General features: G+C 36.9%; 2 protein-coding genes across 2 annotated transcripts; one reads left to right on the plus strand and one right to left on the minus strand.

Annotated features, from left to right (window-relative positions):
- kcnv2b (potassium channel, subfamily V, member 2b) lies at window positions 1-4,840 on the minus strand. Its single transcript, XM_052116276.1, has 2 exons — window positions 3,531-4,840; window positions 1-1,022 (listed from the first exon to the last, which is right to left on the minus strand). Exons 1-2 carry the CDS (start codon window positions 4,830-4,832, stop codon window positions 762-764), a joined length of 1,563 nt encoding a protein of 520 aa, XP_051972236.1. The 5' UTR covers window positions 4,833-4,840; the 3' UTR covers window positions 1-761.
- A 4,377-nt stretch (window positions 4,841-9,217) lies between these two features.
- On the plus strand, window positions 9,218-13,567 carry LOC127635971 (RING finger and CHY zinc finger domain-containing protein 1-like). Its single transcript, XM_052116302.1, has 8 exons — window positions 9,218-9,271; window positions 9,502-9,621; window positions 10,450-10,565; window positions 10,724-10,802; window positions 10,903-11,006; window positions 12,272-12,301; window positions 12,538-12,658; window positions 13,019-13,567. The coding sequence occupies exons 1-8, from the start codon at window positions 9,218-9,220 to the stop codon at window positions 13,202-13,204; spliced, it is 810 nt and encodes a 269-aa protein (XP_051972262.1). The 3' UTR covers window positions 13,205-13,567.

The raw sequence follows: 13,567 nt of genomic DNA on the forward strand, positions 1-13,567 counted from the left end.
GTAACACAAGAGATATCGTGAACTGACTCTGAAAATAATTTTACAACATCCATTTATCTTTATTAATGTTAGTTTCTACTAATTAGTTGCATACACATAACAGTAATGCATTTTCAACTAAAAATGAACAATAGAATATTTAAATGAACATTAAGATTCAAAACATTATGAATTGTTATTTTATTGTTTATTTCATCGATAAAAAAGGGAGATTTTAAGCAGAATGTTATCTTTCCTTTGATGGGAAATAGTATGTACACACTATAAAAGGGCACAGGCTGCCATTTACAAACTCATACAGACAAACTTAATCTCATGCAATCAATGTCTTGCATTTGAGGTTTCATGTGAAACAGTTCATATTAGGAATAAGTGACCATACAATGTGATCTCAGTTAATAGGAGATAGAAGTATGATTGAAGTAAGGGCATTATCACCGGAAAGGCATGAAGTCTCTTGCCGCTCTAGCGTCAACTCGTGCTGCATTCAGTGCAGTCGGACATTGGAGATTCGCGCTCGTAAATTGTCAAATTGGCCATAACTTTTCATTCTTTGCTGCCAACTGGGGTGGCAGCAGGGGTGGCAAGGTATTCTTCTAGGGTGGCATTTGCCACCCTATGCCACCCTGGTAGATCCACCCCTGCATACAAGCTTGCAAGAAAATGAGGGTGAGTAAATGGCGACAAAAATTCCATGTAACTTATACAGCCTTATTGTATTGTGGTCCATAAAACAACACTGAGTTGAATTTCATTGGTGACTATGAGACAGTTTCAAAGCAACCACTTTCTTTAAGTTTCTTCTTGGCTCTCTGGATGAAGTTAACCTTTCCTCTGCTCCTCATGTTGGACGTGTACTCATGGGACTTCAGTTTGGAGTAGTAATCAGAGAACTTATTGAAGAGGATCGAGATTGGAAGGCCATTCAAAATGATTCCGAAGGAAATGCAGCCAAAGGCAAATATCCGCCCCAAAAGTGTCTCGGGATACATGTCACCATAACCTACAGTAGAGATACTAACCTGGAATGAGAAATTTTGGGTTACAGAGAGCACAGCAGACTTATAGCTAAATGATGTAATTTTGCAATGTAAAAATACTTTCTCTTATCCCGGTTTAATATGCAAAGACATCTATAATTAAGCCATTTTTAAACTGTAGGTTAAATCACCCAAAAAGTCTATATGCTTATGCAATTCTACACAATTCTGTTTGGTGACACATGTGAAAATACACATTTCACCCAAAACTGAAAATCTCAACCTGGTCTCATAGAATCACATTATTCTATATTCATTTTTGCTAAATGAATTTTGTGTGTATTGTTGTACATACTGCTCAACACTAGAGGCACTACAACAACGCTAACTTTTATTTAGTGCTGTTATTTGATAAAAAAAATTTAATTGCTATTAATTGCATCATTTTTCATTGTTAATCGTGATTAATCACAGATTGTGAAAGTGCTGAAATTTGACTCTATATTATTTTTGTCCTTTCAAAATGCCTTTATTTCCTTCTTAGGAAAGACAAAAAAAAAACAATATGTAAAATAATGTTTTATTAACATTTTTCAAACAAAGTATTCTACAGTATAAAGATAGAAATTCACTAATATAGCACCAATTCAAGTAGCATTAAACGTTTCCGAACGTCTACTGTAAGACTGTCTAATTGAAATAACGAGTCCTCACAGTTTGAGAATTCATTGGAATGGGCATTAAAGCTCCTAAACTCTAATCCTCCACAATATTAATCAGCCAGCAGACTGTCGCTATCTGCTTTGCGTTTGCATTGTGAAATCACAATAATGATTCACATCAAGGTAACGCCAGCTTCAAGTGCTGCTTTAAACTCCACATGGAAAGCACTTGCATATTACATTTACATTTATGCATTTGGCAGACGCTTTTATCCAAAGCGACTTACAGTACCCTTATTACAGGGACAATCCCCCCGGAACAACCTGGAGTTAAGTGCCTTGCTCAAGGACACAATGGTGGTGGCTGTGGGGGCTCGAACCAGCAACCTTCTGATTACCAGTTACGTGCTTACACTAAGACACCACCACCAATCCAGTTATTACAGATATTACATCTCTTTCTGCGTTTTTGTTATAGTTAAAGGAATAGTTCACCCTAAAATAAAAATTCTCTCATAATTTACCATACCAGATGTGTATGACTTTCTTTCATCTGCAAAACACTATCTGTGATTTTTAAAAGAATATTTCAGCTCTGTTGGTCCTCACAAAGCAAGTGAACGGTGACCAGACCAGAACTTTGAAGGCCCAAAAGACAATATAAAATGAATCCATAAGATGCCAGTGGTTTAATCAATGTCTTCTCAAGCAATATGATAGGTTTGGGCGAGAAACAGCTCAATATCCAAGTCCTTTTTTAACTGTAAATCTACACCTTCACTTTCACTTTCACATTCAGCCACCTACTGGCTGGGACTGGTCAAAGGGGGAGATTTATAGTAAAAAAGGACTTTAATATTGATCTGTTTCTTACCCAAACCTATCATATCGCTTGAGAAGAAATTGATTAAACCAGTGGAGTCATACGGATCACTTTTATGATCCATATGAGACCTTCTGAGTTAAGGTCACCATTCACTTGCATTGTTAGGACCAACAGAGCTGAGATATTCTTCTAAAAATCTTCATTTGTGTTCTGCTGAAGAAACTTGTGATGCAAAGGACCAGGGTACGAGCCCTAAAGAACTTCCGAGTCGAAACGTGAGACGAAAGTGTCGTAGAAGAACCACAAATTGACGTGGTTGCTTCAGGAATGGCATTTTCATTTCACATTTTCTGTTTATGACACTATTGATTAGGTTTAGGTTTAAAGTTTAGGGTAGAGAGGAAGCTTTTGTTGATTTAAAACTCGATAGAGCATTAACCTAACAATCTTTTTTCATCTGTCGCTTTTAGCGCCCCTCGGTGGACATTTCACTTCTGAACTGCCGTGATACCTGTAACAAACCTTGTAATATCATTTTGCAAATATGTTGCCACAGTCACAGAATTTTCATGAGATCATGCTGAAAATCTGTAATTAATTAAATCCGTATGACTTCCCTTGGAACGGCATTCTAGGGACTGACAGTCTAAAGGTCAAGTGTACTTCACGCATCTGCATTGCGGATCACTCCGTGCATAGATTGCGTGACGTTAATTTTGTCAGCGCCGGACAGATGTTCTCGACTTGCGATCGATCCGGTGCGCCTCGTCGGTGCATGTGCCGGCCATTGACTCTACTCAGAAGAGTATACTCACAAATGCAAAGTGGTTGACTAGGCGTGAGCAGATCCGGAACATACAAAAATGAAATATACCTGGGACTTTAGTCACTATATGATGAATGTGAATGGTGACTGAGTCTGTCAGTCCCTAAAACTGTGCCTAACATCTCTTTTTGTGTTTATATGGTGTTGGAATAATACAAGGCTCAGTAAATTAATCTTCATTTTATATGAACTATCCCTATAGATATAAAGATTAGTAGAAATAATCTGTTACTCACAGATGCCCACCACCAAGCATGTGGAATACTGGTGAAGTTGGTATGAGGGACGTCATGCTCAACGGTATAAACCATGGCTGAGAATGTAAAGATCCCCATGGCGATAAAGAGGAAGAGACATCCCACCTGTTGGTAGCACTGTCGCAATGTAAACCCAAACGCTCGGAGCCCTGTGGAGTGACGCGCCAATTTCAGAATTCGAAAAATGCGCATGAGTCGCATGATTCGCAGTACTTGTCCCAGTTTGCTCACTTGCCCTACAGACTTAATGTCTGGGTTTAGTCTACCAAAACCCGGACTCACAAAGCTCTCTAGCACAAACTGCAGGAACTGTGGTAGGATGGCCATCAGGTCTACGACGTTCAGCATGCTTTTCACAAAGCGACCGAGATCAGGTGTTGACGCGAGACGTAGAAGATACTCAGTGATGAAGAAGGTTATGCACAATGTCTCCACCAATTCTCCACAGGGCCTTCCTCTGGATTGGTTGGAAGGTGCCTTGGTCCCCATTTCTTCTACAGTATTCAACGTCATCGTGACCAGGGACACCAACACAAACAGACTCGAGGCCACTGCCATGAGTTTAGCCGGTACCGAGGAGAACGGTTTCTCCATGAGGTTCCACAGAGTCCTTCGCGTCTTTCCGAAGTACATTTCCTCAAACACTTCCTCATTTTCCTCGGATTCCACCTCAGCTTCCAGTTCCTTCTGAACTTTTAGCTGTTCGCACAACTCATCGTGATTCTCCTCAAGCAAGATCCGGCAACAGCGATGTGTGTATTTGATCCGAACGCCCCAATAATCTATCTCCTCCAGGAAGTTTCTTGGACAAAGCTCATCTTTGATCCACAGCACACCAGTTCTGTAGAAGTTGAAGATGCTGTTGAACACATCTGGATCTCGGTCGAAGAAATACTCGTTGTCTTTCACAACATAGTCGTCGCAGAGGTCCAACTTCTGGTTGAGGTCTGTGTAGCTGGCCAGACGGCCGATTCTGCTTTGGGGGTATCTCGTGGCCATTTTGTAGGTGATATGATAGTACTTCCCTCCAACGTTGAGGTTGAGTGTGCAGTTCTTGCTGGGCGATGTAAACCATGATGTAGGCTCTGAATGTTTCACAACGTCCTCGTCATCGTCTTCAGCGTAGATGTCGTATATATCCCTCTGAAGTTCGCTTAAAGAGCTCCATTGTTTCACCAAACAGTCTTTAGCAAATGGAACATTATCATCTGTTGACTCAGATTTTGCGAGTTTACAGTTGGGAAAGAGGCTCTGTCTCCTGTTCTTCTGAATGTTGAACATCCTTTATAATTCCTATAACTTAACCAAACTCATCACTGTAAATCTCAGGGCTATAAAGAGCCAGGCAGGAGGCAGCTCCACTGGTCCGATGCTGTCTATAAGGAGCTAAGAGTTCAGCAGCCAACTTAAATGCTATTATCCTTTAATCTTTTGCTCAGTTGTGACGTCAGCTTTGAATCCTTAAGGAATGTTGCGCTTCTGTTAAAATGTGTCTTAAATGTGTCAAATATATATATATATATATATATATATATATATATATATATATTTTACCAAGCTACGAAAAGCTACGGATCCCCTCTGACATCCAAGTGCCCATTCTTAAACTCCTTCTAAACTAGAGGTATCTTTAGCTAGTTCAAATGGAGCATGGTATTTACTCAAGGATAATGCCATTAGCCATTAAACAAGTGGCCAAACAGACGAAAATGTTAGTGGGTGTGACGGTGTTAATGAATGAAGGAGCTTATAGGAGCTAATCTTGTTGATAATGGATCAATGAATATGCTGTTGTTGATTCACTTTCAAAGATGAAAATATAACAGAAAGCTCAAATATGAGACATTAGTCTTGCTGCAATTAACTTGCTGGTGCATTGAAAGAGCAGGGCTTATAATGCCCTTAAGTCACTTAAGGTAACCAGGTCAATAAGACCCTACAAACTGTTGGGTCACTTACAGGGGCAATTAGTCCTATTAACTGTGTAGGATTGTAAAGATATCCTTGACATGTGCTTCTCATAATCGTCTAATGATAGGAATCATTTTTGTTGTATTTATGTTGCATGTATTGTTCTAGAGACACCAAATTTGGCAGGATGGTCCCAAATCACCCCAGCTATTCAGGTGCACACACACAACCCCATCCGAGCCTAGGTGGCGCTATAATACGCACTTTTACATTTTCATTCATATCTTCACAACCGTATGGTTTAGAATAACAAAATGTTTTCTTCTGATTCCCTGAGTCGAACAACTCCAAACGTATATCTCTGATTTAATTTCAGTCTATAAAAGTTTTCCTCTGTTTTGAGTTTTCTGAAAACCTACTTTTCCGAACTCCTAAACCGTGTCACACTTTAGTGCCACACACTGTGCGAGACATCGTCAATTTTCTGCAGGACTTATGTTTATTGTTACTTCAGCAGAAATGAAACCTATTTCAACAAAGACGTAACGAGTTAAAGGTTACAACATGAAGTCCATTGGCAGAGCTTAATAAATCATCTTGTCCACCATAGCATGTATATGAATTTACATGCCCTATGGCTTATAGAATCTTACAGGCTTAAAACCCTAGTAGATCAGATTAAGCAATAATTTCAGGAAAGGGTAATTTTTTAATCTTAGAGGAGCAGATGTCGTGACCGTCTGTCACAGTGGTCAGTCCAAGACAATACAATGAGTTTTGTTATTCTAAAACAAAAGCATTTGATCAACAAACGTTATTTGCAATGTTGATAAGTTTAACCACCATTAGTTAAAATAGTAATACAAATGAACAAATATAGGATGCAAGAAAAAGCTTACTTGGAAGAGTTGTGCTTTTTTTCAAACCAGTTATGGGATGTATATAATCATATAGTCATTGTATATAATCACACAAAGGTTTGATTTAAATGTATGTATTTAATGTAACTCTATTTCTCTTTTGAGACTGGAAAATAACAAGAACTTGTTACTGAATCAAATTTTCTTTAAGCTCCTTATACTGTAAATCGGTCTCCTCTGTTAATCTGTAACTGTTTAGTCATCATGGGTGGACATCAATCAAGAGGTTAGAGGGTATGATGTATTTTAAGAGTAAATCTTTGTCTGTGTACAGCAATCATCATGTAAACATTTCCATTTTCTATCATTGTAGATAATCACACAGAATGTTTCAGTAATAACGGAAATGTCCACAAATATCACAGATGGCTGAGGGAAAGATACAGTCGATAGATGATTGAAAAGAGCAAGACCTTAATACCTTTGCTGAAATCAGACAGCGGCAGACCTTTATTCCATCCATCAATGTAATTAAGTCAAGCCAGGGTGTTGACAGGACATTTTTGACCGTTTTTATTCCAGTTAAATTTTCCAAGGGTGTTTCTGTATATTCATATACTTCAAAACCTTTTCACAGTTATTGCCCTGGATTAAAAAAAAAAATACAGAAAAAATAACAATACAGTTCATTGATTGCTATTGGTGCATGTTGTCACAATGGGAACCTGCCTAATTATAGGCTCTTTAATGGATTTTCAGCAATTTTTTTAACAGTAAAACAATTATGAAACATCATAGAAAAACATTGTTTTTGCTAACAGAAGTTGTAATTAAAGAATTGTAAAGATGTGAAACCTACCGCTATCTGACATGAATGAAATATACCCTTTTCCTGAGAACGTATTTAAAGCTTTCTGTTAAAATCCACTTTCATTATATATTTAACTTTATATTCATATATCTAATTAATTTAACATCTTTGAACAGGCAGGCAGATAGAAGGACAGATGGACGGACGGATGGACAGACAGACAGAGATGGACGGCTGGATAGACACAGACAGACAGACAGACAGACAGACAGACAGACAGATAGATAGATAGATAGATAGACAGACAGAGATGGACAGACAGACAGACAGACAGATAGATAGATAGATAGATAGATAGATAGACAGACAGACAGACAGACAGACAGACAGATAGATAGACAGACAGAGATGGATAGACAGACAGACAGACAGACAGACAGACAGACAGACAGATAGATAGATAGATAGATAGATAGATAGATAGATAGATAGATAGATAGATAGATAGATAGATAGATAGATAGATAGATAGATAGACAGTCACAGATGGATAGATAGATAGATAGACAGACAGACAGACAGACAGACAGAGATGGATAGATAGATAGATAGACAGACAGAGATGGATAGACAGACAGACAGACAGACAGACAGATAGATAGATAGATAGATAGATAGATAGATAGATAGATAGATAGATAGATAGATAGATAGATAGATAGACAGTCACAGATGGATAGATAGATAGATAGACAGATAGACAGACAGACAGACAGACGGACGGACGGATGGATGGATAGACAGACAGATAGCCAGACAGACAGGTAGAGATGGATGGATGGATGGATGGATGGATAGACAGACAGACAGACAGATAGATAGAAAGACAGAGAAGGGTGGATGGACAAAGAGACAGACAGATAGATAGATAGATAGATAGATAGATAGATAGATAGATAGATAGATAGATAGATAGATAGATAGATAGATAGATAGATAGATAGATAGATAGATAGATAGATAGATAGAGAGAGAGAGGGATGGATGGATGGATGGATAGATAGATTGATAGACAGACAGACAGATGGATGGATGGATGGATAGACAGGTAGATAGACAGACAGAGATGGATGGATGGACAGAGAGACAGACAGAGACAGATAGATAGATAGATAGATAGATAGATAGATAGATAGATAGATAGATAGATAGATAGATAGATAGATAGACAGAGATGGATTGACAGGCAGACAGACAGATATCTATCTATCTATCTATCTATCTATTTAGATATAGATCATGCACAGTCTTAATAATTAAATAAAGAAGGTAATCCATATTTATATCAAAGACACTTCCTTACAACATTCCATCAAAAATAATTTAATAATCTGTAACAAAATAACATTTTAAAAACCTAAACATTTGTAGATGCATTACTTTAATTTGTTAAAGATTACACAATTGTATTTTGATGGAATTTTGTTTTGAAATTAAAATGCGTAGGCCTAAAATTTCATCAAAGATTTTAAGGTTTGCCCGATTTTAAGGTTTTACGATGTGTTTATTTATGAGTTTACAGCATTACCGTTGGTCATATCTTATTATATAATTATATTATCTAACGTTAATGAAAATACAAAAACTTTCCTAAAACCAAACTTTTACGTGAGACCATCTTTACAAACGATTTACAAAAAAATGCCTTCTGCTTGTGTTTCATGAATTAAGCCTAATGACAGAAAATACGTAAAGCTAAGGTAATGCCTACCCGTTTTATTTATTTTTATTTTATTTTTATTTTTTTGGTACATATTTTAGTTAGAAAAAAATCGACTAAAACATCTCTTCTGTTGAAAAAAAGTAATTTAATAAAAAAAATATATAATTGTATGTCTGAAAACAAAGAAAGTAGGATATGTACATTGCAAAGAGGATTTAGGACATTTATATTTATCTGAATGCAAAGTGTAAATTTTGTTTCGTATTCCCAAATATATACATTATATGAATGCCTGTAATTTGTAAAATAAATAACGGCAATTGAGGTTGTTTAAATAAAGTTTTGCGCATTTGAATGAAACATGGCCGCCACAGAAGCCGGATGTGAGCATTATGTTCGCAGCTGTTTGTTAAAAGTGAGCAACTTTATTAATATTTTATTGCCTGTTTACAGTGTATTTCACATGTGCTTACTAAAAAATTGTTTGTTTTTTTAACTAGTGACTGATGCTGTATACGGATGGTGCTAACTGGCCTATCTATTTAATGTGCAATGGACTGTTGGATTCCAAAGTGCTTGATAATGAGGGATTTTAAAGGCTTTTTGCGTATATAAATATATATATATATCTGTCTTTACCTGCAGGCACCCTGCTGTGGGAAGTTTTATGTGTGTCGTCTGTGTCATGATGGTGAAGAGAATCATCAAATGGACCGATTTAAGGTCCGAGAGGTTAAATGTGCAGTGTGTAATACTGTTCAAGAGGTAAATATATGTGTTTGTGTGTGTGTGTCTGTGTGTGTATATGTGTATATGTGTGTGTGTGAATCTGATGAACCGTCAAGTATGTGTCCATGTTAAGCTATATTTGACCCCACAACAAAATAAAAAAAATTTTAAACTTTTTTTTTTCTTAAAGAAAATAAAGCCTTTTTAAGACTGATAAAATAGTTTACATCGAGACCTTAACCTCATGACAATTAAGCACATTTCCCTTCTAATTTATCTACCATAATACTTAAAATGATCATTCTCATTACTGTGATGCAAAAAGTCATAGTATTTAAATTGTAATTATATGTCATGGAAGTGTTGGTTGTACTGCACATAATATTTGGAGATTAATGTAATAAAATCATTGCATAGCAGTTATCGTTTTATGATGGAGGGGGTGCTTGATTGTTATGAAAATGCAATTTAATGCAAAAATATATGTGTGTGTGTGTGTGTGTGTGTGTGTGTGTGTGTGTGTGTGTGTGTGTGTGTGTATACATACATGCATACATATGGTGGTGGTGTAAGGCACATAACTGGTAAGCAGAAGGTTGCTGGTTCAATCCCCACAGCCACCACCATTGTGTCTTTGAGCAAGGCACTTAACTCCAGGTTGCTCCGGGGGGATTGTCCCTGTAATAAGTGCACTGTACAGCATCTGTCAAATGCCTAAATATATATATATATATATATATATATATATATATTTTTTTTGGTGAGAATCACCCTGATAGTCTTTCATGCACAGCTGAAAGCAAAGACATGACTCCCTGATATAGGATTTTAATGTCTGTATCTCTGTCCTTCTGTATTTTTCAGGCTCAGCAGACATGTAAGGAATGCAAAGTGAAGTTTGGCGAGTATTACTGTGACATTTGCCATCTTTTTGATAAAGACAAGAAGCAGTACCACTGCCAGCCCTGCGGAATATGCAGGTTTGCATAACATTTACATTTGTCATCCAGCACACACTTTTATTCAAAGCAAATTGGTTATTCAAGAGAAGCACTAACAGTGTGGTTATTCATTTAAAGCTATTTCTGAAATGCCATTTTACTCATTGATATCCCTTTTTCTCCTCTCTCACCTTTAGAATTGGCCCAAGAGAGAAATACTTCCACTGCACGAAATGCAATTTATGTTTAGCCACCGATCTTAAACATAATCACAAGGTACAGAAAGGTTCATCTGAATTGATTCTGCTTGAGTCATTGGTTCTGTTGATCACTTTCTTGTTAACAGTGAATAATTAAGCACTGCTTGTTGTTTCAGTGTGTTGAGAATGTCTCCAGACAGAACTGTCCTGTATGTATGGATGACATCCACACATCCAGAATAGGGGCTCATGTTCTTCCCTGTGGTCATCTCTTACACAAGTGAGTGTTTTTTTTTTTTTGTTTTTCTGATGATCTACATGTTAACTAGATAACTACATGTTAGAAGGATAGTCAAAACAGAATAGCTCGCAGTTGTGCTTTATTGCTGAAGGTGTTGGCTGTGCTTATCTTTCTTATGCAAAGTCACAAAATTATACATAGAAACTTTGAACAAGATGCTCACCATAATGTTCAAGGAATGTTTCCGGTTCGGTAGCATAATATCGATTTCCATAATAATGAATTTAGACTTGCCCCACCTTTAAAAAATGCCAAAATCTGGGTTGCAATGAGGCACTTACAATTGAAGTGAACGGAGGCCTTTTTTTATTTTTTAAATAATGTTTTAAAAATTTTGCCACAAGACAAAGAAAATAATTTAGTGTTATAAAATCACTTACTAACATTTGCTGTGAAAAATTATAGCCAATTTTACATCTTTGTTGCCATGACGATGTAATGTCAACAAACCCTAAAACAACTTTAAACAATTACCATTTAATCAGCTTGACAGCTCAAATTTTATACGTTTAAAATAGACTATTTACTTCCATGCTTGTATTTTAATGAGGAGGGATAAGTCGAAATACATTTTTATAGTAATCAACATTATTCCACGAATGCTGTCGATTGAGCTGAACTCGTGCTGAACCCGAAACATCCCTTTTAACTCTTTCCCCGCCAAACACGGAATTTTCCGTGTTTAATGAAAAAACGCTTCCCCGCCAAACACGGAATTTTCCGGGTTTCCGTGTTTTAGGTGTTATACGGTAAGGAAGACCCCTCCTTATGTTTTGAAAGAGTACGCAACTCTTTGATCAAAGAAACAGACTGCGATCGTCTCAAACATGAAGAAGTGGAGTATTGAGAAGCTCAAAATATCAGACATAAACATGCCTTTTTATCAGCTTTTTGTCTGAAATGTTGTTTTTTGACAAAACCGACCTCTGTTCAAGTCGCAATTATAAAAGAACAAATGAAGATAAAATAAAATCTTTTTTTTTTGCCTAAAAGCAGAGGCTCAGATCTTTATTGTGATATATAGCATCTTCATATATTCATGGAAGAAAATATTCTGCGGGCCATTAAAGTTTAGCAAAAATCGTCAAAAACCCTGGCGGTGGCTGGAAACTTTTTTTTTAAAACGCTGGCGGGGAAAGAGTTAAAAGCCTGCACAAACAATCAACATTTCTATTATAAAAGTCTAGTTGTGTAATGCTAAATCGCCTTATTAAAATTATACTTTTTTGTCTTCTTTCTTGTAGAACATGTTTTGAAGATATGTTCAGAACTGGGTAAGGGTCAGTTTTTTTTTTTGTGTTTTACAATTGTAGTTGCTCATATCTAGATATATTCAAAAATACATTTTGATCATTTAGACTCTTCTACACAATGATATGTACAACAAGAGCACCTCTATGCTACATTGAAACATTTTATGCCAATTGATGTTGCTAGACCTGTTTTAGGCTTATATGAGGAAGGTGTTCAGAGTATCATCAGTGTTTATAACTAGTGGTCTGTCCTGCAGTGCGTACCGCTGTCCCCTATGTATGCACTCGGCCTTTGACATGGAGCAGCACTGGGAAGAGATGGATAAAGATATTGCCCAGTCACCCATGCCCACGGAGTACCAGGACACAACGGTTAAGGTAATACAGCAAGGACAAAAACAGCCAACGTTTACATTTAGTTGATGCTTTCATTCAAATAGACCAAAATGACAAATGAGAAACAACACAAACATGAACATTGTTTGAGAGTCTATTAGATGTAAGAAAAATGTAACCTTACAGTTTTAAATGCTAAACGTTCAACAAAGATCTTTTAGGTCATTAACAGCATGTGTCAACAGAGGGAATGTCATATTTCACCTAATAAATTGTCTTTATGCAAAATTTATTTTCTTTTGATTTTGGGATGAGATATGACAGGACATGTTTTCATGAGATTCACTTTAATAATTTACTTCAAAAGGGCAGATTAAATGTCTGTGGTTGTGATGTTTGCAGATCATATGCAATGACTGCCAGGCTCATTGTACTGTCGCTTTCCATGTGTTGGGCATGAAATGCAGCAGCTGTGGCTCCTATAACACCGCCAAGGAAGGGGGTCTGATCATGCCCCCTGCTGTAGACACACAACAAAATACAGAACAGCCTCTTGAAGAAGAGCACGACGCTGAGCAACATGAGTGATGTTAAGTCGCAGAAGAAATCTCCCAGCTGAACTTTGAAATATAGAAATACAAGCTTTCATCATCGATCTACCATGTCTTAAATGCAATTCTGTGTTATTGCTTCATTAAAATGAATGAGAACATTTTGGTTGACCGTTCTTTAACCTGATAAACTTGTCAAATCGTCCCATGATTCCCCAAATCAGACATATAATTGTTGTGGGACACGCATGTCGAAAATTTTAATATTTGCTCTCTCATAAAGACTGACCACATTTACATGCACTTCATTTTCTCATTAAGGTCCATATTCTGACTAAGCTTTTATTCTGAATAAAGGTTAACTTGCTTAAACGAATGCCATCCCACATGTGTATGACTT

This window comes from Xyrauchen texanus, chromosome 4 (assembly GCF_025860055.1).
Source record: "Xyrauchen texanus isolate HMW12.3.18 chromosome 4, RBS_HiC_50CHRs, whole genome shotgun sequence".
NCBI lineage: Eukaryota > Metazoa > Chordata > Actinopteri > Cypriniformes > Catostomidae > Xyrauchen > Xyrauchen texanus.